General features: G+C 37.3%; 1 protein-coding gene across 1 annotated transcript; it reads right to left on the reverse strand.

Annotated features, from left to right (window-relative positions):
• Positions 1-593: 593 nt before the first annotated feature.
• Positions 594-24,673, reverse strand: LOC117930333 (AT-hook motif nuclear-localized protein 14). Its single transcript, XM_034850940.1, has 6 exons — positions 24,262-24,673; positions 19,289-19,341; positions 15,929-16,060; positions 1,524-1,676; positions 968-1,262; positions 594-879 (listed from the first exon to the last, which is right to left on the reverse strand). The coding sequence occupies exons 1-6, from the start codon at positions 24,635-24,637 to the stop codon at positions 815-817; spliced, it is 1,074 nt and encodes a 357-aa protein (XP_034706831.1). The 5' UTR covers positions 24,638-24,673; the 3' UTR covers positions 594-814.
• Between the last annotated feature and the right edge of the window lie 898 nt (positions 24,674-25,571).

Below are 25,571 nucleotides of genomic sequence, written 5' to 3' on the forward strand. Positions count from 1 at the left end.
TTAAAAAAAAAAAAAATTGAAGAGACCCAAGAAAAGAAGAGAGAAATGAAGCATGCTATTGAGAAGACGTGAACAGATTCAGGATGGGATGTATAAATGGGTAGGCATCTAACAACAAAGCACTAGCATTTTGAGTGGATTGTATTCTCAAATCAAAGGATGAATGCCATGCTTTTTCCTGACAAACCATGAAATGGATGGCCCTCCTTTGTCTCTCCAAAGCTGCACTTAATCTGGACGTATCAACTCAAAGTCACTGAACTCTTCTCCTATCCATGATTTTGAAGTGGACCTTAGCTAAGACCCAACCACCCCACCCCCACCCCCAATCAAATCCAACTTTCCATCTGTGCCTTCTCTCCCTCACTCACCCACTCAACGTTTCCCCAACGTCAAAGCTTTTCACTTCAACCTCACTCTACTTTTCCCCGTGTTTCTATAGTTGTCTCCATAGAAAAAAAGCATGGAAAGAGTTATTTTAGTAACAGATGCACCACTGACAGGGATTTTGAAGAAGCAAAACTAGCTACTACCTTCTCTATATGGCTGTTATATGAATATAAAACATTAGGGGTGACGGGTAGGCAAGTGGGTTTAGAAGCCATAGAAGTCATTGAAGCCATTAAGTTAATGCATAACCCATAATTTCAATAGTATCTGCTGCCAAAACGAGTAAATAGTGCTCGTATCCTGTACAGATTTTATGTCATGTTACACTCCGGACAGGGGTGCAAAGGAGCTACTACATCTATGCGCTCACTCAGAAGAAACTGTGATATCTACCCAAAAAGAACAGCCACCTTGAAATCTACATCTAATCAGGAATCTGCTCATAGTCCCCATTTTCTGGAGATTGGCATGCTCCACGTCCTCCTCTTCCTGCCCAACAAAACATTTCATTTCAGTCAGTCAGTGACTCAGTCTTCCCATCTCTCCACGCCCAGTCTCTCCTCCATTGGAAATTTACCTGCCAAATCATAGCCAGCATTGATTCTAGCATCAGGGCCACTCCTCCAGTCAGTGGGCCGTGTAGGTGCCATTTGCATACCCCGAGACTGAATCATGAAATGACTTCCACCGATGCCTTGATGATCATCGTTCCCCATGACTGGGATCCTTCCAGAAGATTCAACTGCAGATCGAAACCCTACATTTGATACAGATGCCCCACCAACTGGTGATGCAAACTTGGGAGAAGCATCAACTTTTAAACCGGTACTGCTATCTTTCTTGGAGTCAACTAGAAAGGTGCCAACGATAACCTGTAGCCACAACTAGCAAGTCAGCAGATAGAAAGCGAACTGATTATCAACCCAAGGAAATGAAAAGTCTACAGCAGACCAGAGACTAGGGATGCTTCTCTATGCAAGATGCCATGGCAAACAATAATATCTGTTTTAGGCATTTGATGACATGAGTTAAAGAATAAAGTGTATGCTGCGATTACTTCTTTATTCTGTCGTGCATATAGGAACACAGACAGGCAAATTTTCTCTCAACCAAGATCACATTTTAAATAGTACCTGAACTGGGCCTGCCGCCTTTAGGGGTCCACCAACGCCACCACCAATAATTTCGCCATCTGTATTAGACAGACATACACTCAGCCCACCAGTTCTTCCTCCAATCTCAGTACGGACATAAGATCCGGTGAGTGAAAGGATTTCAAACCGTCCCTAAAATCAGAGAACACGAAGAAACCATTTAAATTTTGCACTGAACATGTAAGAACAAGAAGCCATACTTCAATTTGTCAAGCCATCTCACAGTACAAAGGATGTAGCCAAATCAAAATGATAATCTTCAAGGCAAATAACAAACCAGTATAAAGGCAAGGATATGCACTTTCTGATTGGATTCCTATCAAAACCTATTATAACTTTCATGCAAACTTACTCGGAGAAAATGGCAGTGGGCACATAAGTCTTTGTACTTCTGTTTCCTATCGTTGAACCAGAGACCATTTAGGGCATGTATAGACAATCGGAATAAAGAATGAGAACAAGAAATTCATTCTACTTTTTATTCATTTCTATGTTTGATTCCTCTCTTCTGTATGGTATTGTAATTTACCTTCATTTTCATCCTATTTACAGTCCTATTCCCACATACCAAGCACACCTTTAATGAAAAAGAAATCAGCTTGCTCAAAATCTTCGATTTCCTGAATATTTTAGGATTTCATGAAATAAAATAAAAAACAGTATCCATGTTTTGTTTTTTTTTAAATCTCTTCCACTACAAAAACAAAAATCATTTCCCAGTTTTATTTTTGTAGCACTCAACTAACCACTGTTTTGAATTATTTCCCAGCCACATGGACATAATTTTTTTGTCTTGGCGGGTTGGGAGGGCTGGACATTGGATGTTAGTATTGCTACAGAAATCACAAGAAAATTGATTAGATTATGTTTTATTAAATGATACTTGAACACAATTTGGTAATGTAATATGGAGATATCGAAGAAACTGTTTTTTCTTCAAGTATCATAGAGAGCCATCAAGTGGGGCACATCTGAAATATATGGTACTTTCATGAAAAGTAAGATGAAACAAAATAAAATAAAAGAGGGGAGGGAGGGAGGACGGGCACGAAAACCAAAATCACAATACCATTGAAACCAAATCCATAAAAGAATGCCTAGCCTCCACAAAATCTATTCTATCCACACATTCAGAGCTTGCCAGACCATTGTTTAGCTTCTTTTTGCAGTTTCAGTTCCCTCAAAAAACTCTCCTATTATGGCACCAAGTCAATGAAAGGAGGGCTGTTCTCCACTCTTCCTTCTACTCACTTTAACAAAATTGTGCCTCCTAGAATGGACCTCTCTCATAGTCCTTGGGAATATCCAAAGAACCCCCAACAGCAAGAGAATCATAGTCCAAATCCCTATGACGATGAGGCAGTCGACCAGAAGATGGTTTACTGACTCTTCATGGGATTTGCACTTGCAACACCAATTAAACTAGATCCTTTTTCCATAGTAAGCATCAGCTTCAATTGTCAAGATCTCTTCCCACAATTCCAACCAGACAATTAATAAACTCCAAAAAATTCAACTGGTATTACATTCTGGATAATTCTGAAATAAAAAATAAATAAATGAATAAAACAATCTCACATTTATTGCCACTGGACTACACTTTAGTTCATAGATCCCAATGCTTTTTCACTTTATCATTTAAGTAAAACAGTTTATCAAAATGATTACCTTGAAATCAAAGTCATGTTTGCAGTTATCATGAATTATTAAAGAAATAAAATGAAATGCATTTCAATTTCTTGTCGTAAATGAAATGTGCAAACTAGAATTAGCATTTGGCAGTGTTCTAATAGATGAATAGAGTGGAGTATGTGTATATCTATCTACCTACTATTATTTTATGACAATAAATGCAACTTTTGGAGAAACAAAGGAACTCCAAATCTCAACTCCCAGGAAATTGACCGACCCCTGAAGACCCCCTGTAGACCCTCAATTTTGTCCCTTTAGCACATGTCTTTAAAATTCGTTTTCAATGCTCCACAATAGTTCCTTGGTGGCCCATGGCTACTCATACCACTTACCTTTTTCTGAGTCACCTCGGAGATTTTGGTTGAGGGATTATTTGATCCCTTATTGTGACCCTTGGCAGCCCTAACTTAGACTTAGGCTTTTCTTGTTTTTTTTTAGGATAGCTTTTAGATACACATGGCCCATTAGGCACCACCCTAGGCCCACTTAGTTTCATCATAGGCCGTTTAGGCACACTTGGCCCATTTGGACATTTTTAGTGTGACTTGTATGACTTGCATGGCCACATGGCTTTTGGGCTCGGCTTTTGTTTATTGGTTTATTTTTATTTTATTTTATTTTATTTTTTAGTTTTAGTTTTATGATTATCATTCACTTCCCTTATTTTTTAAAAGAGAAGTGAATGATAGGTTTCCCAAAGACATGCTTTTTTTCCAAAACTATGGAGTCACTTTTTAGGGTTTTTCTTTCTTGTTTTATTTTCCCTTTAAAATAAAAATAAAATAGATGGCGACTCCAACTTTTTTTTTCAAAAATCAATTTTTCACAAATAAAAAGCAAGTCTTGCCGATCGAGTGGGGACGCATGTGAAAAATGTGGGTCCACACCCCCCCACCCAACAAACCTCTTCCAACCATCATCCTAATATCATACCAACACTTTTCCATAGACCTTTACCATATACACCCCTCACCCTACCCAAAATGCACCCTCATACTCCCAATACTCTCCCCTCCAAAAATCAACCCACACCATTAACAGCACCACTTTCTCCATAAATGATCCCTTTTTCCCTATGAACTGCCATAATCACAAAGCAAAGCCTTCTTAAGAGATCCCAGACTTCTAACTCCCGAACCCACCCACCCTCCCTCTATCCAACTAATACGGAACAAGAAAATTATTGATATTAAAACAATAAATAGAAGGATGGATGAGAGATTCTCAAGAAAGAGAGTAAAGCAAGAGAAAAATAGACCTTGTTCTGTCTAAACCAGGGACACTCCCTCCATCAACCTCCGATCTAAAGGGTGTGTAAGAAATCACCCATAAAACTCTTATGAAGGAGGATCTACTCTCTGCTGTCATGTCTATTTCAGGATTCTCGGTGAAGGCAAAAACAACATTACCTAACAAGTCTTAGATTTACTGAATCAAATGTGCAAACCTTGGAGGTCCACTTCTCTAAGGAAGCCCAAACAATAATTTTTAAGAACCCTCCCCAGAAAAATGTGCTGAAGCCAACTTAGAGGCCTCTTTCAATCCTTGCAAAGGCACTAATATGTCTGCCTTAATGGCCAAACTTTGTTAGCTGGCTTAGAAAAACCCTGCACAAAGCCCCCCTATGACCTCCAAAAGAACCCATAATAAGTAACCCTACCCTAATTGCCAAGAGAGCATCCACCAAAATTAAGTGTAATACAACCAGACAACGAAATACCTTCATTCCTGAAGAATGGGAGCATGCTGCCTTCCAGTTCACGGATTTCAAAAACAATCGGCATACTCATAAATTTTTATGTCATAGGAACATGTAAAGAAGTCAAGAAGTAATCCTTGGTCCATTTCTCCAAAATCAGTCTCTTGTTAATCCTTGAAGATTCCCAAATTCTGCTCCGAACAAATCCCACAGCATTGTAGCTAACAAGACATAAGGCATAAAACTCTACTCCTAATTCCTGCCAAAACATTGAAATAAAACAGTCACCAAGTTTAGAATCTCCTCTGGGACGGCCCACTGAGAACTTGGAAGAAAGAATTTTCTCACAATACCTATATGTCACAAGACATTTGAGAAAATGATCAATCATGTTATGACTTCCTCTGCTAAAACACGATTGCCCAGACGATTCAAAAGATCTTTTGATATGAAGGTTATAATTAATCTTCATTTTCTTATGAGCCATTAACCAAGCAAATGAACTTTTTCTCCAACCCTACCGAAAGGAAATATCACAACTTTTTAAGATTTTAGTCAACAAGACCAGGGTTATGAACATGGATGGAGATTGAACCAGGAGGCTCAACAAGGGACACCTGATCAGTATTACCCACCTCCTGAAAGATACTTGTTTCTTCTATATAGCTAACCTCCTTTCAAACTCCCCACCATTGAATTCTGCCTAGCCTCGGGTTCTATTTGAAAGAGCTTTTTAAATGTCAGAAGGTGCATATAGAGCACAAAAGAATGTTTTAATCATGTTTGAATGGCTCCCCATCCACGAAAAATTCCATTGGCCGGTTACACACACACAAACTCTCCACCATTGAATCTTGCCTAGCCTCGGGTTCAATTTGAAAGAGCTTTTCAACTGTCAGAAGGTGCATTTAGAGCACAAAAGAATGTTTTAATCATGTTTGAATGGCTCCCCATCCTTGATAAATTACACACACACGAACTCTCCACCATTGAATCCTGCCTAGCCTCAAGTTCTATTTGAAAAAGCTTTTCAAATGTCAGTAGGTGCATTTAGAGCACAAGAGAATGTTTTAATCATGTTTGAATGGTTCCCCAGCCTAGAAAATCCCATTGACTAGTCTCTCTCTCTCTCTCACACACACACACAAACTCTCCACCATTGAATCCTGCCTAGCCTCAGGTTCTATTTAAAAGAGCTTATCAAATGTCAGAAGGTGCATTTAGATCACAAAAGAATGTTTTAATCATGTTTAAATGGTTCCCCATCCTTAAAAATTCCATTGACCAATCACACACACACACACGCATAGATACATACATACATACATACATATATATATATATATATATATCAAGCTCACATGGGATAAAGTCCTAATAACCTATCTTATGGATAAGTTTCTTGCTTGCACTTGGACTCAAACAAATAGTGAAAATAAAAAAGCATTGAAGTTCAAATTCCTGTCTTCTTGAAAAGCAAGATTTTAATATAATGTTAAGCTATGCCTATCAATATATATATATATGTATGTATAATGTTAAGCTATCAATTGACCTAAAAATTTAAGTTCTCAAGTAATAAACTAGCAATATATATTAAAGCAACTTGAGCTAGAGCCCTAATAAAAATGTTAATGCACATAAATATGTGAATTTGTGATAGGAATATGAAAAATGGATTCATTTTGTTGGAAAAATATTCCAAAACATATAGAATAAACTAGTTGACCTATAGAGTGTTAAACTAGGAAAATATCCTAACCTCCTATACATAGCAAATACAAATCAATGGTAATAATACAGCTGGAAATATATAGCTAATTCACTAAAAATAATTGCCTATTCTAACACTCCTCAAGCTGATGCAAAGATATTTGCATCCCAAGCTTGCTAATTATCTCTTGAAAGTTTGCATTGGATAATCCTTTTGTGAGAATATATGCGAGATGGTTGAAGGATAAAACATGTGTACCAACTTATCCGAAGTCAAGCTTTTCTTTTATAAAATGTCTATCAATCTCCACATGCTTGGTCTAGTCATGACGAACTAAGTTGTGTGCCATGTTTCTAGCTGCTTCATAGTCGCAATAAAGCATCATTAGACTATTTACCCTCACTTTTAAATCTAATTCAATCAAAGTAGTTCACATATCCCTTGCATCATTGCCCTAACTCTGTCTCTACACTATAACAAGCCACCACTGATTGTTTCTTGCTTTTTTAAGTGACAAAATTCCCTCCTAATAAGGTGCAATACCTGGTAGTCAATTTTCAGCCTATAATGGAGTCAACCCAATCAGCATCTATATAAGCTTCTAACTTAGCTTGCCACCTTTCTGAACCAAGAGGCCTCTACTTGGAGTTCCTTTCAAGTATCTAAAGATTTTGAATAGCTTCAAGATATGGTTTAAGAGGAGCATGCATAAACTAACTTACCACACTCATAGCATAAGCTATATTTGATCTTGTGCATGATAGGTAAATAAGCTTTCCAACCATTCTTTGATAAATACCTCAATCAACTAGTTCTTCCTTCTCTTGTTTTTCTCCTAGCCGGTGATTGAGTTATTTATTGGAGTGTTAATAGATTTCCTACCAGCCATACTCATTTCTTGAAGATCTTGAGTGTATTTCTATTGGGAGACAAAAATTCCCCATCAAGATCTGGCCACTTCAATTCCAAGAAAGTTTCTTAGTCCTCCAAGGCCTTTGATTTCAAATTCTTTTGCCAAATCGACCTTCAATCTTAGCATCTACTCATTATCATCACAAGTCACAATAATATCATCTACATACACAATCGAAACAATAACTCTCCTAATTGAGGATAATTTTATGAATAAGGTGTAACCACTTTGACTTTGAAAATAGCCTTTGTCAAGCATAGATTTGGTAAATCTCACAAACCATGCTCGAGGTGATTGTTTCAATCCATAGAGGGATTTTTTCAGTATACATACTTCGCTCTTCTATCCTCTCTCCTCATATCCCAGTGGTATGTCCATATAAGTCTCTTCTAAATATTCGTGAAGGAATGCATTCTTCACATCTAATTGATGTAGATGCTAATCCTTGATGGCAACCAAAGACAAAAGAATCTTGATGGTATTCATTTGTCACTGATGCAAATGTCTCATAGTAGACTATAGGTTTGAGTGTGCCCTTTGGTGACAAAATTTGCCTTGTATCTTTCCAATGATCCATCAAATTTGTACTTCATGGTGAGGATCCATTTGCAACCCATGAGCGTCTTTCCTTCTCATAAGTCAACAATCTCTGAAGTCTAGTTTTTTTTATGCTATAGCTCCTCATTCATGGCATTTTTCCATAGTTTTGAGGTTAAGGCTTCTTGAACAGAAGTGAGTATTCGTTGAGACAACACTTTTGAGAGGAAGGCCTGGTATTGAAGTGATGATGAATCTTTTTGTCCTGGAGTACACATTGAGAATTGGAGTCTTAGGTCTCTCCACCATGGTTTCATTATTTGTGAGAGGATTGGGAGAAGTTTCAGTATGATTTTCAACAAGTATTTGTGGTCAAACACTATCTAATTCATTGTAGGAAAGATTATTAATGTTATCTCTCTTATTTAGCTCAACCACCATTCTATTCCCATCAGCTTTATCAACCACTGTATCATTTTGTTCATCAGCAATTGTATCATTCTTTTCAACAGCAACGGCATTCATTCCTTCTTTTAATTCTTCTTTCACATCCCAATCCCACCTATCTTCCAATCTTGATATATTCTCCCTTGAAGGTAGGTGCTATCAAAGTATGATAGATTCCCTACAAAAGTCGCATTCATAGTGACATAATGCTTCTTTGTAAGAGGATGATAGCACCTATAGTGAGGGGGAGTACCCTAAGAACACACCCTTCAGAGCTCTAGGCTCCAACTTTCCACGTAATTAGTCATGGATATGAACATAGGATAGACACCCGAAGACCTTGGTGGTAAAGCACACACTCCTTGAAAGTTGGGAAATGTGACTTGAGTTTCTTCACCGATACTTGGTTTTCCAAGACTTTAGTTGGCATTTTACTGATAAGGTATGCAGATGTTAGTATAGCATCACCACAATAGTGTTTCGACACTATAATTTGGAATAAGAGAACACAGGCTCCCTCCAAAAGATGTCTATTTTTTCTTTCAACTACCTCATTCTATTGTGGAGTATCAACACATGTTGACTAATGTAAAATGCCTTCATTGCTCTAAGTAATTCATCAATTCTTGACTGAAATATTCCTTGTTATTGTTTGATCTCAAGGTTTGAATTTTGGTTGTGTTGACAAATTCATGAAATGCAGAAAAAATTAAGGGCACTTCAAACTTGGACTTCATGAGATAAACCCAAGTGGTCCTGGCGCAATCATCTATAAAAGTAACAAATTCAACAAGCATCAGAAATATTGGTAACAAGGGATGAGCCCCAAACATCTAATTGAATTAAACTGAATAAAAAAACAATTTGAATCTATTTTATTGGAAAGTTTATCCAATGATGTTTAGCTAACTTACATGACTCATAATGGAACTTGCTAACATCTATTTTCTTAAACAAGGAAGGGAACAACCATTTTAACAAAGGCAATGGAGGGTGTCCTAAATAGGCATGCCAAAGAAGGATATAGTCCAAACTAGTTTGGTGGGCTGAAACCAAGCATTGAGACTCTTAGCCTCTGCTTCTCCAATTCATCTCTAGATAATAAAATACATCTTTCAGCTTACCAAACCCAATCATCTTCACCAAACAATCCTGAAAATAACAACCTGTAGGAGTGAATTCAACGGAATAATTCAAATCTTTTGTGATTTTTCCAATAGACACGTTATATTTAAATTTGGGCAATGGAGGACAGAGTGTAAGGGTAAGTTGGGTAAAATGTGTACAGAACCTTGGCCAGCAATTGAGGAGAATGATCCATCAGCTACATTGATTTTTTGTTTCCTACACATGGTAACTAGTTGGAAAAAAATTTAGACATGCTGGTCATGTGATCTCAAGCACCTGAATCAACGATCCAGGTAATAGAGTTATTTTGGAAGGGAATTTAAGCCTTTGAACCTGATTGAGCCACAGAACATGAACCCAAATTTGACAAAGGTGTTTACATTAGAAGTCTCCAACTAATTAAGCAATTGTTTCAACCTCTCAATATCAAATTTGTCGAATCCTAAGTGTTCTAATTTTTCTTCAACAAAGGTTGTGAGATTGGCTTATCCCAATCTGGTAGGAGGCTATTTCCACCTTGTTGAACTGTTTCAAGTTTTGAGGCTTTCCATGTAGCTTCTAACACATGGCTCTAGTGTTTCTTTGCTTGTTTCAATAGTTGCACCACATTTTATACTTACTGACTTTGATTTTTTATTTTTTTTTAATCTGAAAGAAAATATATATTTATAATAATAAAGGTACTAGGGAAGGAAGAAAGGTCCTTCCCTCAAAATACAGATTATGATCAAAGACAGACTAGACACCCCACTATACAAGAACTATATACAAAGGCATCCCCAACTATCTTAAACTTTGAGTCACAAACCGAAAGCCAGTTGAGTTGAATAACACTAAGTGGAACTCCTCTAGAAGCGACAATACAAGAGGCCCAAAGAGAGGAGTAGAAGTGAAGTAAATCCCACAACATCCCTTCCGATCTCCACTTATCCTCAAAAATCCAAGCGTTTCTCTTTTGCTCACTTAGTTTGTTGCAATAGTCATGCCACATTTTCAACATGTCCCTCATCATCTTTGAGTCAGCAGCAGATTCCATCTCCACGTTCTGGTAAAGATCTAACTCTGTCAATAACCCTTTGGGAGAATTATAGTATTCTATGACACTTGAAGTCCCTTGCTTGGTATTTATAATCTGCTGCTTCATCTAAATAACTTAGGAGTGAAACCAACCTTGGAATAGGTCTCATTAAGAGCCTCCTAGATGTCTTTAGTTGTGAGAAGAAGTAGATATGTCTTACTTATTTCTAGTTGAATGGTGTGTAGTAGCCAAGCCACTACCATCGAGTTTTCTGCCTCCCAAATTTCATACTTAGGATCACTTTCGAATGGGGTTCTAGATGACCTAGTAAAGTATTTGAATTTCCCTTTGCTTCTCAGAGAACTTTTTATAGATTGAGACCACTCCATAAAATTCCTTCCATTGAATTTTGAAGTGGCAATCTGAAGGGTAAAATTTTCAGTGAATGGATACCTAGGCACTGAGAGAAGCTGCTGTAGAAGTGGTGCTAATGGACTTAGAAGTTTCAGACATGATTGAAGGAGAAAAATATATGACAATAGGGACTAAAAGAGAAAAGATTTGGGAGAAAATGGTAACAAAAAACAAAAAAAAAAAAAAAACAAAAACAAAAAACAAAAAAAAAAACAAACAAAACAAAACAAAAAACAGCAATGAAGGTTGTGAGCTGAGAAATAAACGGAAAGGATAACAGAGTTGCAGATTGTGAAGTAGGACAGAATTGCAGCAATTGGCTCCACTTAAAACGGAACAGTGATGAAGGGTACCTCAAAACCCAAGAGCCTAAATAACTTTGATACCATGCGAATTCGTGAAAGAAGTATGAAAAACTGACCCATTTCTTAGGAAAAATATTACAAGATATTTTGAATATACACTAGTCGACCTACAGAACACTAAACTAAGAAAATATCCCTTTCTTTTAATAGGTAAATAGAAGAATAGATTAAAGAGCGCTAGCAAAAGGCGCAGCCAAGTACATACGGAGTATACAAAAAAGGCCTAAAAACTAGGTAGAGAAAGAAGGTGTAAAGAAACTATAAACCACCCACACAACAAACAACCCAATCCCCTAAAAGCTAGCACAACCCTAAGCATGACAATGAGCCACCCAAAAACCCATCTAAAACCACAAACCAACAACGAAAACAAGACCACAACCTCAGAGTGAGAAAACTGAACACCACTACTCTCCCCCTTCCCTTTGACTGCGAGATGAGTGCCATTGTAATGTACCAAACATTCAAGCTTTCGAATTTCCCTCTCCAGACGAGAAGACAGATTTCCTACTTCCTCTTAAGACCTTAACTCCATGTCCTTTTCTTGACTCCATTTTCTTCAAAAGAGCAATGATTTCCTTTTTTAAAACCCACCACTTGCAACCCAAAAAACTGCTAAACTCGGCAAACTTGTTGGGTATAATCACAAAACGAAACTCCTCCCCCTCAGACCAACCGCCTTCCTCCAATGCCTTTTTTACCTCCATCTCCTCAGCCCTACCCAACACTTGCTTACCCAAAGAACCCTTCTCTTCATTCCCTCTGAAATCCAGCAGCCTTCCATCTTGGACCATCATTCGCAGCAGTCAAGAACTCAAAGGAGACCCCAAGGGATAATCCGCGCTTGTTCATCTAGCTGCCCCATTGCCTAGAGCAGAAGGCTTGATCAGAGAAGAATAGAGCACAGAGGAGGATTTACCTTGAAAGTCAATCACTTCATTTAAAAGGGCTTCATTCGCCCTCGAAATCCACCCGCTGAACCCTGAACCTCAATCTTTAGGACAGGGTCACCGAAAAGCTCCAAAGAAGAAGCAATCGCTCTAGGGTACCTCTGCCTCCTTTCCTATGCACGTAAACACAAGGGTTCCAAAGATGAGGGTTGAAGCACAAACAGCCCAAACTAAAGAAATCTAACCTAGCTTCCTTTAGACTAAAAATGGGCTTTGGGCTAGCCTGAGGCAGACCCATGGGCCTCGCCAGCAAAGTTAGCCTTTTGGTCCCCCTTTCCTCCAAACGGCCCAAACTGAGGCGAGGCCCATTTGAAAGGCCCACTGCCTCAACGGTCTTCCCACTAGGCCCAGGACTAGCTGTAGTTCCCATCCTATCAACCTTGTGAAGAGGCGCTAGAGACTTGTCAACCCCCATCCTTTCAGCAGCAGCAACTTTCCCTCCTTTTGCAGAGTTCCTCAAGTCTTCATTCGACACCTAGACCATTACTTTTTCAGAGGACCCTCCTTCCACTCTCTCTATGGCATGTGACCCAACTTCACCTTCTTCTCCAGCCCCCCAATCACTGTAACTCAGAGGAGGCTCCACCTCGCTCCACCAGGGAGGGATCTCCCATCATAATTGAACCGCAAAAACAGAGGTACCCACCACCACCTGTAACAAACTTGGAATTTTCCACCTTCTAATCCCAACTAGAACTCTAGCCCACTGCAAGTTCCTATGCTCCATCATGTCTTCATCAACAGTCACAAATCTCCTACAAGCTTCTCCTAGTCTTTTAAATAAAGCTTTCCCCCAAAGATGCAAGGGGAGTCCCAAGATTCTCACCCAAACTTTACATTCGCCCCTATCCTTCTTAAGGCACGTAGCCAAAAGGTTCCACCAATCTAAGAAAAATCTTTTACCGTTGAACCAGTTCACACCCCAGTGAAGCACCCTCTCAGCTTCACTAACACCTTCGAACTTAAAAAGGATGAGGGGCCCTCCCAACAGAGCCAAATGGAGCTTCCCTATCAACTTCCAGCTAAACTGTGCCCATTTTCCCAAGACACCAAGGTCCGAGGGCTGATCAGGCAGCCCATCCCCCTCTTCTTACAAGGCTTCTTTTTAGACTTTCCTCATTTTTGTCGAGCACCTTCTTTTCCACTTCAATCCATACAGCATTACAATGCTCAACAAAACCACATAACCCGCCTCTGCTAATAAACCCTTTTCTTTTCATCGCCCTCATTGGGGGCCAATACCTTCCTGAAGGAAGCAAAAGGTTCCTCCACTCTTCACAAGGCCGAGGAAACACCAAGACTTCTCAGCTTGCTGGACAAAATCTTCCATCCTCTTAGAAAACCCTACACCGACTGATCCTTGTTCTGCAGTAGAAATTTAGCTAGAGCTCCCACCAAGTCTTAATCTCCATGCTCCATTCAAGTACCACCTCTGAAGAACTTCCAATAGCTACCTTCTCAACCTTCCCTACATTGTCGTTTCTCCAATGCGCATTACCAAGCCTGAGTCCCACTCTTTTAACCAAAGAGCCCTAAGCTTTTGCCTCTAATTGTTGTTAGGTAAATAAGCAATTAATTAAACGTGCTTTGAAAAGGTGCACCAAAGTATACATGGAGTATACAAATAGCACAGGAAAAAAGCAACCACAAGCCACCTTTTGAATCAAAACAGACCTAAAAAGGCATAATGGCCCCCAATCGATCTTCTTGCATGCATACCAAGTCCAGTTTCTGCAATCTAATCAAAGCTCAAATAACCATCCTCTTGATGCTATCATTAGCCCCTCTTCCTACCATCTTGACCTCTCACCTCTTTTCTAGCCTTCATTTTATTAAGGACAGCCAAAATCATAGTGTTGAAACATACTATCAGCATGCCCAACCAGTTGTTGAAAGCTGCCAAGTTGCTTGAGGACCAATTCTCTAGAGGAACCTCCTCCTTGGGAACTAAACCAAGACTTAACACCTCTTCCCTAGTCCTCTCACTCACTGCAGCGTCATTTGGCATTGCCTTGACCTTTTCAAACTCCACTAAGGTGTCATCCACCAAAACCATCCTTAAAGGGCCGCTACCCTCTCCCAGGGAGCAATTTCAATATCCACCTCATATCCCTCAAAACCGAGACCATCCCTAAAAAGAGAAGTTGCCCGAATTCCAAAAGAAGAAACAAAGAGCAAAGGAGAACCAGGGTGCCTTGCAGCTTCTGGCCTCATCAGTGCTCATGGAGCAAACCACCTATGGTGAGAGCTTCAACGCGTCATCCACAAAGGCTTCAATCTCCTTCCCATAGCTCAACATTTCACTAAAGAGGAAGGCTCAGGGTGAAAAGGAGCCTAAAGCACCTTAAGTCCAATTGGGCTTGACCCGCCTAATCCCTCAGCCCACCATCAGACTCACTAAGGCCTACAGACTGATGGCCTAATCCAGAATTTTTTTTACCCAATGGGATTAACCCTGCCCAACCCACACAAAGAGCTTGACTTGGCCCGACCTTGAAACTCCTTGATCACATTGCCATGGACCTCCCTCCATAGCCCACGGCCCCCTCCTCCAACCCCTCTTCTTAGCCCACCCTCTTTTAAAGTCCTGTTGATAAGCCAGCTTCTTTACAACACTATCAGGCCCCATCTTAAATCCAATCAATCAATTCCAATGTGCATGAATCCTCACTTGGGAATTAACACTATCCAGTCCACAAGGTTCAGCTCAACCAACTTACAAAAATTTCATCCCAACTAGATCATTACCAGAAATGTCAACCAAAGAGAGCATCGACTTCAAGGGCACATCAAAATTATCATAGCTAACAAGCCCACCAAAAGATGGAAGAAAATGGTAAGGAGACAACACTTCAATACCAAAACAAATATATTCATTGAGATCATATGATGCATGTATCTGAACAAGTTAATAAAATAAATAGACTTATTTAAGTTCTATGAGGACACAAGAAGGCTCACTTCAGAGGTTTTGCCTCTGTTTTCTTTCTTTTATTTCCAAAGATATACTTTCTTCCTGACAAAGTGCAATCTTAAATATGAATCATTCCCCTTTCGATAAATTTGACTACTTATAAAATTATTGAAAATAAAAATCATAACATAAACCAGGACAAGTGAGAACAGGAAATATATACAACCAAGAATATATATATAGAGAGAGAGAGAGAGAACATATAGAAGGATGCCTAAGTTAAAGAAAAAGTTATGCAAGAGCATTCTTTTTTCTAAGAAACAAGAGATGATATATTAATGTCAAAGAAAACATGAGAAGGATGAGGAGTCCATTCAAAAGGTTTAGACTCCAATACAACATACAGAGATGTCATGACTAAGCTCCTCTCAATGATGACCAAACCCTTTGTTTTTGAGAATCTTCAAAAAAATTATTACATCAGTTCTTTCAAAGAATCCTCTTCCTAATTCCTTAATTGAAGATTTCTAGAAGATTAAAGATCACAATTTAGAGACAAAAAAAAAAAAAAAAAGGACCCTAGAAGTTTTCACCTCATATGCAACATTGCCTCCTGATGTGGCTGGCTGGCGAAGAGATGCATTAGATATCGAGCCAGATGCAGACATAATACATATTTCGCGCTTGCTTTGTTGCATGAATAACATAATTTTCTGGGCAACATCCTGTTGAACGCATCCATAAATGGTATTAACAAGAGGTACAGATAAAAAGTAACACAGTTTAATTCATATAATATGTGCACAGTTAGCTTCTGTAACTGAAAGTTGTATAACAGAATTTACTGAAATATATTCACCCATGACAATTTCTATTCATACTCCATATCAAAGTCTGAAGTGTTGGCCAATTTTTTTAGTAAAAATTATCACACCTGATCCATGCCCGATCCATGCCAAAGCCACAACTTAAAAGCAATTAGGAGAAAAATATCACACAAAAGGAAAGATCACTCCACTGCTATGGCAAGTTCTAAATAGTTTTTCAGTAACCAACTTAATGGTTACTTCAAAATCCTTCTGATGCTAAAAAATTTTCCCTCTTGAACATCAATGCATGTTCTAGCACCAAGAATACACTTAACAATCAAGCCAAGAAATCATAGACCTAAACTCCCTTAAACCTTACCACAATCCGCTAAAGTTAATCTAACAATTTATCTCATATCACTCACTGCAAATTCCCATCACCTTTTAATAATGCTATGCACCAATCACAAAATTGAAACAGTGACAAAATTCAGCAAAGGTTTCCTAACAAACATAAACCTCCCCTCTTCTGAAAGGACCTATTTTCTAAGAAGCTAACTGCTGAGTGTGCATGCATATGCACACATACATAAATACTACCAGGTAGTGCACACACATGCACAATTGTTATGTTTTAAACCAAAAAGAAATTGTTTCAATTATTTGAAAAGATGATGGCTAAAAGATCAAAGTAATCATCAAAAAGATGCTTAATTTACTTGACAGCAAGCATCTATGTGTGTGCGTGTTTTCCCTTTTCTTTTTCCCTTTCTTTCCCGTCAGTAGGACTGTTTACATACATTGTTACTTTTTAATGAATCTAAGTACATTTCCTCAATTATTTTTTTTTCATATAAACCAAGAGGTTGAAGCATAAATCATGCTTCTTCATATTCAACAATTGATATATTCAGTTGTCTACCTTCATGGCCCTCTCCTAGCCCTGTACACTCACCAAAATCCCTCCCAACAATGAGTTTCTATCTCACTTAACAGCCACTTTCCAGGCCTTCCAATAAGGATAATATTTCAACCTCAATCACTGTACAGCACCAGAAGGCTTAAGAAGCCACCCTTTAGTATCTGAACAAAACTCAAATACCCATGTACCTTGAGTTACCCATTGTGCATCTATCAAAATAATGCTTAGGGCAACCAGTTGGCAAGGGGACCCATCCAGCCCTGATAAAATCTCTATATGATGAGATGAGCACACTGACCTCCAATCCAACAAGATGACACTGATGGATATTTTCAAACTCTTCAGTGACAGCAACCAAGAAGAAGCTCTGTAGCGACTATTATCCTAAATGGTGCCAATGGACCACCTGCACTTTGAGAATCTACAGTTCTTCTCAAGACAAATTAAATTGAAGAGTAGCAAATGCGGCATCATATCATAACACTCTCCTGCCTAACAAAAAAAATATCATGACTCTCTCCCGCTAGGTTTTCTCCTAAAAGCACCAGAAATAGATAACCAAACTTAACTAAGGTGTCTCTCAAGCAGCATATAAGAAACCACCCAAAGAAAATAGTCTCTACTATAACTTGAATGCAATTGGCAATTGAAGGAAAAAGACAACTAATGGTCTCCGTACTCCCTACGCACATGACGCACTGCTTCAAGCTGATGGCCTTGTAAGGTCTCCTAGTCTGAAGTAAGTTATTAGTATAACACTTTCATTACCCATCAATCCAGCAGATGCTCTGACTTCCTAAGAAGAACTAATATTCAAAAGTGGTTTCACTTAGTGAAAGCAAGGCAAATTTCTGATGGGAGCGGAAAGAAAATTCAGAAGAGAAGGCCAATTTTCCAATAAAAAGGCAAAAGGGAAGCCCTTAAAAAAGTCCAAGGCCAAACATTCTCATCTGAGAAGCACAAGGAGAGGCAAGTGTTTTGCAAAAAAGCAAAAGGAAGAAAGGTTAGCAACTTCATGAACACTAAGATATCTCCTAAAATCAAATGTTCCAAGATCGAAGGTGCAAGCTAGAAAGAAGACAGTATCTTAACTTAGAAGGTATGTTTTCTTTATAGGTAAACACACATAAAATTTTATATATAAAAAGAGAAAAGGCCACTTAAAGGCCAACTCAAAGCATACAAGGAGCATACAAGAGGCGCCTCAAGGCAAGAACCAAAAAGAAGAGGGTATACAAAAAATCTTACCAGCCCTCATCTAGAACCCAACCAATCAAAAAAGTTGATTAAAGGTAAAGATCCTCCATCCATACACAACTTAGACCAAGACCAATGATTACATACAAAAGAATTTTTCATCCTTTAAATTGAAAGCTCTTCATTTTCAAAAGCAATCATGTTTCTTTCCTTCCAAACCGACCAAAATAAACATAATGGAGTTGTCATCCAAGCCTTCTACACTTCTTGCCCACAAAGGAACCATGCCAACCAAGGAGGGTATCTCTAGCCAAAAACGGAAGGACCCACGTCACACCAAAAGACGCAAATAACAACTCCCACAAAACCCTTGCCTTGGTACAATGGATTAGAATATGATTACTAGACTCCTCTTCAGCACAACAAAGGAGGCATCTGTTAGCTATGGACCATCCCCTCCTTTTGAGTTGATCCAAGGTTAAAACATTTCCCCATGTGGCTTCCCAAGCAAAAAAGCCCATCTTAGTAGGAACACAAGGGCTCCAAATGATGTTCCTTGGAAACAGTACTGCACTTCTAGGTTCAAGAGCACTATAAACGGACTTAACAGAAAATTTCTCATCCTTAGTCTCTTTCCATAGTATGTTGAAATGATGGTAAACAAGAAGACTGGTCCCCCGACATAAATCCTCCCAAAATTGTATCTTCAATCCATCACCAACAACAGATTGAACATGTTGAATGAAATCCTTACTGATGAATTATGTGTCCCCCAAAACTGATAGCAAAACCAAATGACCAAAATGAATCACATACTTATACAATTCAGAAGCATATTGTCCTGTACCAGTACACTAAAATAATCGTAGCAGATACTTAAAATCAGCACATGTGACATGCTTATAAAAATGTATCAAACTTATATGATCTGCAAATGTATGTATTATATTCATGTCTCTTCATGTGTAGCATGCACATCTTTAAAAAGACTATAACAAACCACAAAGACCACAGATGGAACATACCTCTCCGGATGCCACAGTAATAACATGTGGTGTAAAACTCTGCCCTGCATTGCCTGCATCATCCAGTTCAAAGTAGAAGCTCATATAAGTATTAAATATTATCTTAAAACTCGATAAAAACTGAAAAGAATTCATTACTTAACAACATATAATCGAAATCAAGTAAGCTTATAAAATTTAAATAAAACATGATATTGCAAAATAAAATGATATTAGTCCATATAACTGAAGAACAAAATGCTTTCAGAAGTAGCAAGACAGAAATCAGTCGTGAGACATCAGTCTTGTAACCAGCCAATGATAGGAACAGGTTTTAGACCTCTTAAACAGTAGACAAAGGCTACTTCACAGCCCATACCACATCCTACAAAATGAAGCTAACCACTATGGTTAACATTGGCATCATTTTTATGAACTGTTATTTATTATCAATACAGCAACAACCATTTTTATGTGTTATTGATTAATTAGAACATCCAACATATCTATGAACAGGTTTCAATCTAGAACAATAGACAATAACCTATATGAACTAATAGAAGAATAAATGAGAGTCATCGACACCCTGCCCCTCCAACCCCGATTCACACTCCCTCTTCCTCCCCAACCCCACACACACACACATAGAGTGAAAGAGAGAGAGAGAGAGTTAGAAAACAAAAATTACCAAAACAGATGGTTAAAAACCAAATATGACACTTAATCTCTACCAACCTATAAAGAAAATCTATACCAATCATGATTGTAACTGTTTTTTAGCATGTACCTCCTGATTATTGTGATGTCCTACAAATGTATTATGTATATACAAGTTTTAATTATGGAAAAATGATTCACAATGAGGATTAACAAACATTGCTGGAGTAGCATTCCAAAAGTATGCATCTATGTTTCCAAAAAAAAAAAAATACATTAGTAACAGGCTAAGCTGCCATGCTGATTAAGCAAAAAGATGAGCAAGCATTAAGCATGAAATAAGGCATAGAAAATCATGACCTTGGAAAGTTTGAAGCAACAAAATGTCCATAATATTATTTCTTTTTTTTCTTTTGATAGACAATTTTTTCATTATCAAATAAGAACAAATAAAAGCATGCACTTTTACCCATTCTTTCTAACCCTATTTGTGTCCTTTTCAAGCCTCCTGCCCCTTGCTTTAAAGCCTTCTGCTTGCAATAAAACCCCATGTGGCCTTATCCTTGTAGTACATGCTAAAACAATCTCAAACAATGCAAACTTATTGATTGATCACCCACAACAGCTACTCCACAAATTTTACCCAAAACTGATTGTTTAAACTTTTTCAAGTTCTCCTATTCATCCATATCCACAATTAAACCTATCTCTAGAAAAGGTCATTTATCTTCTTCAACATTTTTCGTGATAAAGCATAGCTTGTTGCTTTTTTTTATAGAATTCGCTTTTGAAATGAACAATGACATAACATCCCTAGAATAATATTTCCATTTTAGTCACACAATTTCAACCTCTATGGGTAACATCTTCCTCAGTCAGCCCACTTTTATGTGTGTCTGTGTGTGTTTAGGTAAAATAAAGAGTTAAATTAGAAGCGCTTGGAAAATGTGCGCCAAAGTACACACGGGGTATATAAATAATGCCAAAAGGCAAGCAAAAGGAAAAGAGCGACAACAAACCACCACCCAATACAAAACTAACACCCAAAAAACATAGAAAAACATACTGCCCCTGGACGACCTTCTTGCAGAAAAGCAAAGTCTGCTTTCTGCAATCTGATCAAAGGCTTCACAATCTACCTCTTGATAATCTACCACTTTTGTATATTCTCATAATACACCAATAAAATGATATTATCTACAGAGTCATGGACAATAAAATCATCCGTCCAGATTTCTCTTATTTGACTTGAATTCCACGTATTCCTTTTTTTATTAAAAACAATAAATCCATTCCATTCATGAATCAAAAAAGTACAAGAGCCATAAGAAGCCTTCAAAGAAAAACTACATAAAGATAAGAAGCAAAGAACCCGGGAAAACAAAACATGCAATAAAAAGGGTCAAGCTTAGGGAGGCATATCATCTCCTAAAAAACCAATAACTTAGCAGCACAACATTTAACCAGAGAATCTGGGGTATTGATTAGATAATCTTTATATCCACTGAAAATAACACCCCAACTGTGAAGAAAGATCCAAAATCCTGCACACCAAAGAACCCCACCTCCAAGTGCCTCTCTTTCTTTGAGCCACCAAAGAATCCAAAATCCAGCAGGCATGGAAAAAGCTCAACCACCTCTCTTTCATGATCTTGAGAAACTCCATTAAAACAACTATCCTGGACTACCTAAAGAACATCCATCAAGGATCTCATTGCCCTTGCCCATCCTAGACCACAAGAAATCCCTTTTAATTCTCTCAATTCTAGAAGTAACTTTAATTATAATCTTGAAATGGGTGTTTGGTAAAACTTATACTTATTATTTAATGACTTAAGTTGACTTTAAGTTGAATTGTTCTTAAGTTGTTAACTTAAAACTTATTACTTATCTTTTACTTAAGCATAAAAGTTCTTTGGTAAAATTAACTTAAAATTTATTCTAAATCATCAAATTGGCATATTTACCCTCACTAATTTTAACAAATATTTATCCTCATTAATTTTAACTCGTATTTATTTTCATTAATTTTAAGCAATAAATTTATTTATAAAACATTCATATTTAAAGTATGGTAGATACATAAAATAATCATAAATTATTTATTATAAAAATAAGTCATGGATGTGGTGGAATTATAATTCTAAAATATACTTTCACAGTATGGGCAAATGAGGAAAAAGGATTTGAGATTAGAACAAGTTAACTATTTTGACTTAATACTTAAAGTTAAAAATAACTTTAAATCGTAATATTAAGTTATGCTACCGAACATGCTTAATCTACTTAGTGACTTATAAACTATCAAGTCATATTAAGTTATTAAGTTGATTTACCAAACACCCTCTAAGCAGAAAGATGAGCCTAACTAAATTCTCTTGCATTTCGATTTAGACCAAACTCCATGCATTCAATGTTGGAAACTTTCTAACAAAACAAGAGTAAGACACAGTATCCTGTATAAAAGTAGAATATTAGGCGAACAACAAATGCCAATCTTGGGATAGGGTAGTCAAGATAGGAGTTAAGATGGATGGGTCAAGCGGTTAGATCAAATAAGACTTGAAATGGAGATGCATGGGATTTAATATACTATCTATATTTCCCCATCAAAATACAGTCACACAAATGCATACATGGGACTGCCAACCAGTAGCCCAAACAAGGGGAAAATTAATTTACTGTTCAAGATTGTTTTGACATATGGAAAGAAACCAATATGAGGCAGTTATACAAACGTAATGTCTCCATAGAAGTACACATGTACACATAAATTGGACTGCCTAGCAGAGAAGCCCAAACAAGGGATAAATTAATATGTCATTTAAGATGGCTTAGATGTGTAGAATGAAAAATGTGAGGCAGTTATACAATATAAATGTCTCCCTAGAGATATATATGAGAAAGAAGGAGGCAATACAAAGAAAAGATTTAAATTTCAAAGATTAATTGAAGAGATAAGTTTGATCAGACAGAATAGAATTCTGATCCCATCTAGTATGAAGCAGAGGGCTAAATAGCAATATTTCTTTTTGAGACAGTATTATATAATGTGGACAAGGAATTTCTTTTATTTTTTTACCCTTTTCTGCTTGTCGTGTTTCTTGAGGATATCTCTCCTCTTTGTAGTTTTTTTCTCCGTGAGTAACATACTTTCGCTTTCCTAAAAAGCGAGTCTCAAGGTATAGGAGCCACATAATTATCAAAATGAAAGACAAGCTAAAAGGGCAGCATTGAGATAAAATAAATATTAAGCTAAGATTATGGAAACCCAAATTCCTACTAGTAGGAACATGTTCAATCAAGTTTTACATTGAGATAGGATAGGTGAGAGACCTAAAAAACAAGAGTCCAAGTTTACTATAAATTTGAAAGGGCTTATAGACACAATATTTAGACCCTTCAGAATCATGTTTCGTTCAAGAAATTTGACATAGAAGAGATTGTAAAGTTAATCATTTAGCTTAACAAAATGTGCAACAAAATCATATTTAAAACAAAACTCTCTCGAAAAATTAAGAAATTTGAAACAAAACTCACATAAATTTAAGAAAATAACAAGGAAATAGGAAGAGAAATAAATGAATTTCAGAAACCAACAATCACAACAAAGCTTTTTATACAAATTACCCTCGCAGCATTTAAATAACACTAAAAGAAATCCTGATAGGCATACATGAAAGGACTCAACAACAGAATGGGAACAAATGCATGAAACCCTCTTAAATTCAAGAAAATCGGCATCAAACCCTCTTAAATTCAAGGAATGATACTGAACAAAGTTGGAAAAAAAAAACCCTTGAAATGTTTTGGAAACCCCATTCGAATCAGTTACAGAGCATGCATCAAAGCAAATAATAGAAACAATTAAAACACAAACAACTAAAATGGCTTGTGAAATTTCATATAAAGTGAGAAAACTTAAAAAATAAATAAAAGATCTACACGCATATCTTTCATAAATTCAAGTCACATGCCAAAACACCTAATAAATTCAACCATTTGCAACAAACCCTGATAACTTCAAGACATTTGCAACAAAATAGGAAAAATAGTTAAAGCACTTTCATTAAAAACCTTTAAAAACTGAAACCCAGACATGAAAAGAAAGTTCATAAATTCTGGAATACAAACACAAGATCCTAATATATTGAAGTCATTTGCAACAACTCTATCTTAAATTGACGAAAATAGCAAGAAAGGGTACTAAAAAAAACCCATTAAAAACTTAAACAAGCTCGTACACAATGGTTCCCCAGCACCACACACACCCCTCACAAATCCAAAAAATTGAAAGCAAACCCAGCAAAGACAAACGAGGGTTTAAAGAAACCCACCTAAAGAAACCAACTGGGACTTCTTGGAAGACCCTCCCAAGCCCTGCTCTTTCTTCTTCGGCACTGGCACCGATGACGAAGGCGATTTCTTCGCACTCAGACCCTGTTCTGAAGTTCCATACTTTCTAGGCCTCCCCCTCTTCCTCCTCACGGTCTCCGGCGGGGACGTAACCGCCGAAGGCACCGAGTGATGGTACCCCAGAGGGGGCCTTTCGGAGGGTGGAAGAAGGCCGTTGGAGGGGGAAGCAGCAGTGGCGGCGACAGGGTTTTGAGTTTGGTGGTGGGGTTGAGGCTGCGGTGGTGGAGGAGGCGGCGGCTGTGGCTGTTGCTGGTGGTGGTGGAAGTAAGACGTCAGTCTGGTATCATTGGGTTCCATTAGAGTTGAGAGAGTGAGGGGATGTGAGATTTTTTATTTTTTTTTCAAATTTTTTATTATTTTCTGGGGATTTTGTTTTATTTTATTATTAAAAAATTCTTGGGTTTCGTGGGTTGTCAGCCCTTGGATTCTTTTAGGTTACTGACTTCTTAAAATCTGTAGGGGGAGTTGGATATGGATTAGGAATTTAAGATTTTTTCTTCCTTGAATACTTGGTGGTGGTGTGTGGCCCACTTGCATTATCCACTCACCTTCCCACACACCCCTCCCCCCACTCCCCATCACCCAACAAACCTCTTTTTCATTTTTCCTTTTTCCTTTTTCTTTTTTTATTTGACTATTTCAATTAAAATAAAATAAATAAAATCAAATTAAAAAAATTATTAATTAAATTCAATTTAATGAAACATTTTTGTTTTCCTAAACTATAAAATGGGGATATTTTATGCTATTCATTTGACTTTGGAAATGATGCTGAGAATTTTGTGGAAATTCAAACTTGACCCCTAATTCAAGACCCAAAATGATGAGCACACACATACAAGTACACCTACACATCATTATATCTTCACATATGTAGGTGGAAAAATGGGAAGTCAAATGAAGGTATGATTTAATTATATAATTGGTCAAATAGGGAAAAATAAATTGAATATTTTGTATTTATTTTTATATATTATTTTAAAATTATTCTTTTTTTTTTTTTTTAAGTTAAGATTAAATAATTTTAAAATATTTAAATTTTTATTTAATTTTAATTATATTTTTTTTCTTATATGAGAAGTCATTTTTTTAGTATTTATAGATATATATATATATATATATATATATATATATATATATATATATGTACTTTTCGAGAAGGTTGAGAGTCAAAGAGTCGAAGTTGTTTTCATCTCATTAAGAATAAAAGAATAAAAGAAAAATAATTGAA

This window comes from Vitis riparia, chromosome 14 (genome assembly GCF_004353265.1).
Source record: "Vitis riparia cultivar Riparia Gloire de Montpellier isolate 1030 chromosome 14, EGFV_Vit.rip_1.0, whole genome shotgun sequence".
NCBI lineage: Eukaryota > Viridiplantae > Streptophyta > Magnoliopsida > Vitales > Vitaceae > Vitis > Vitis riparia.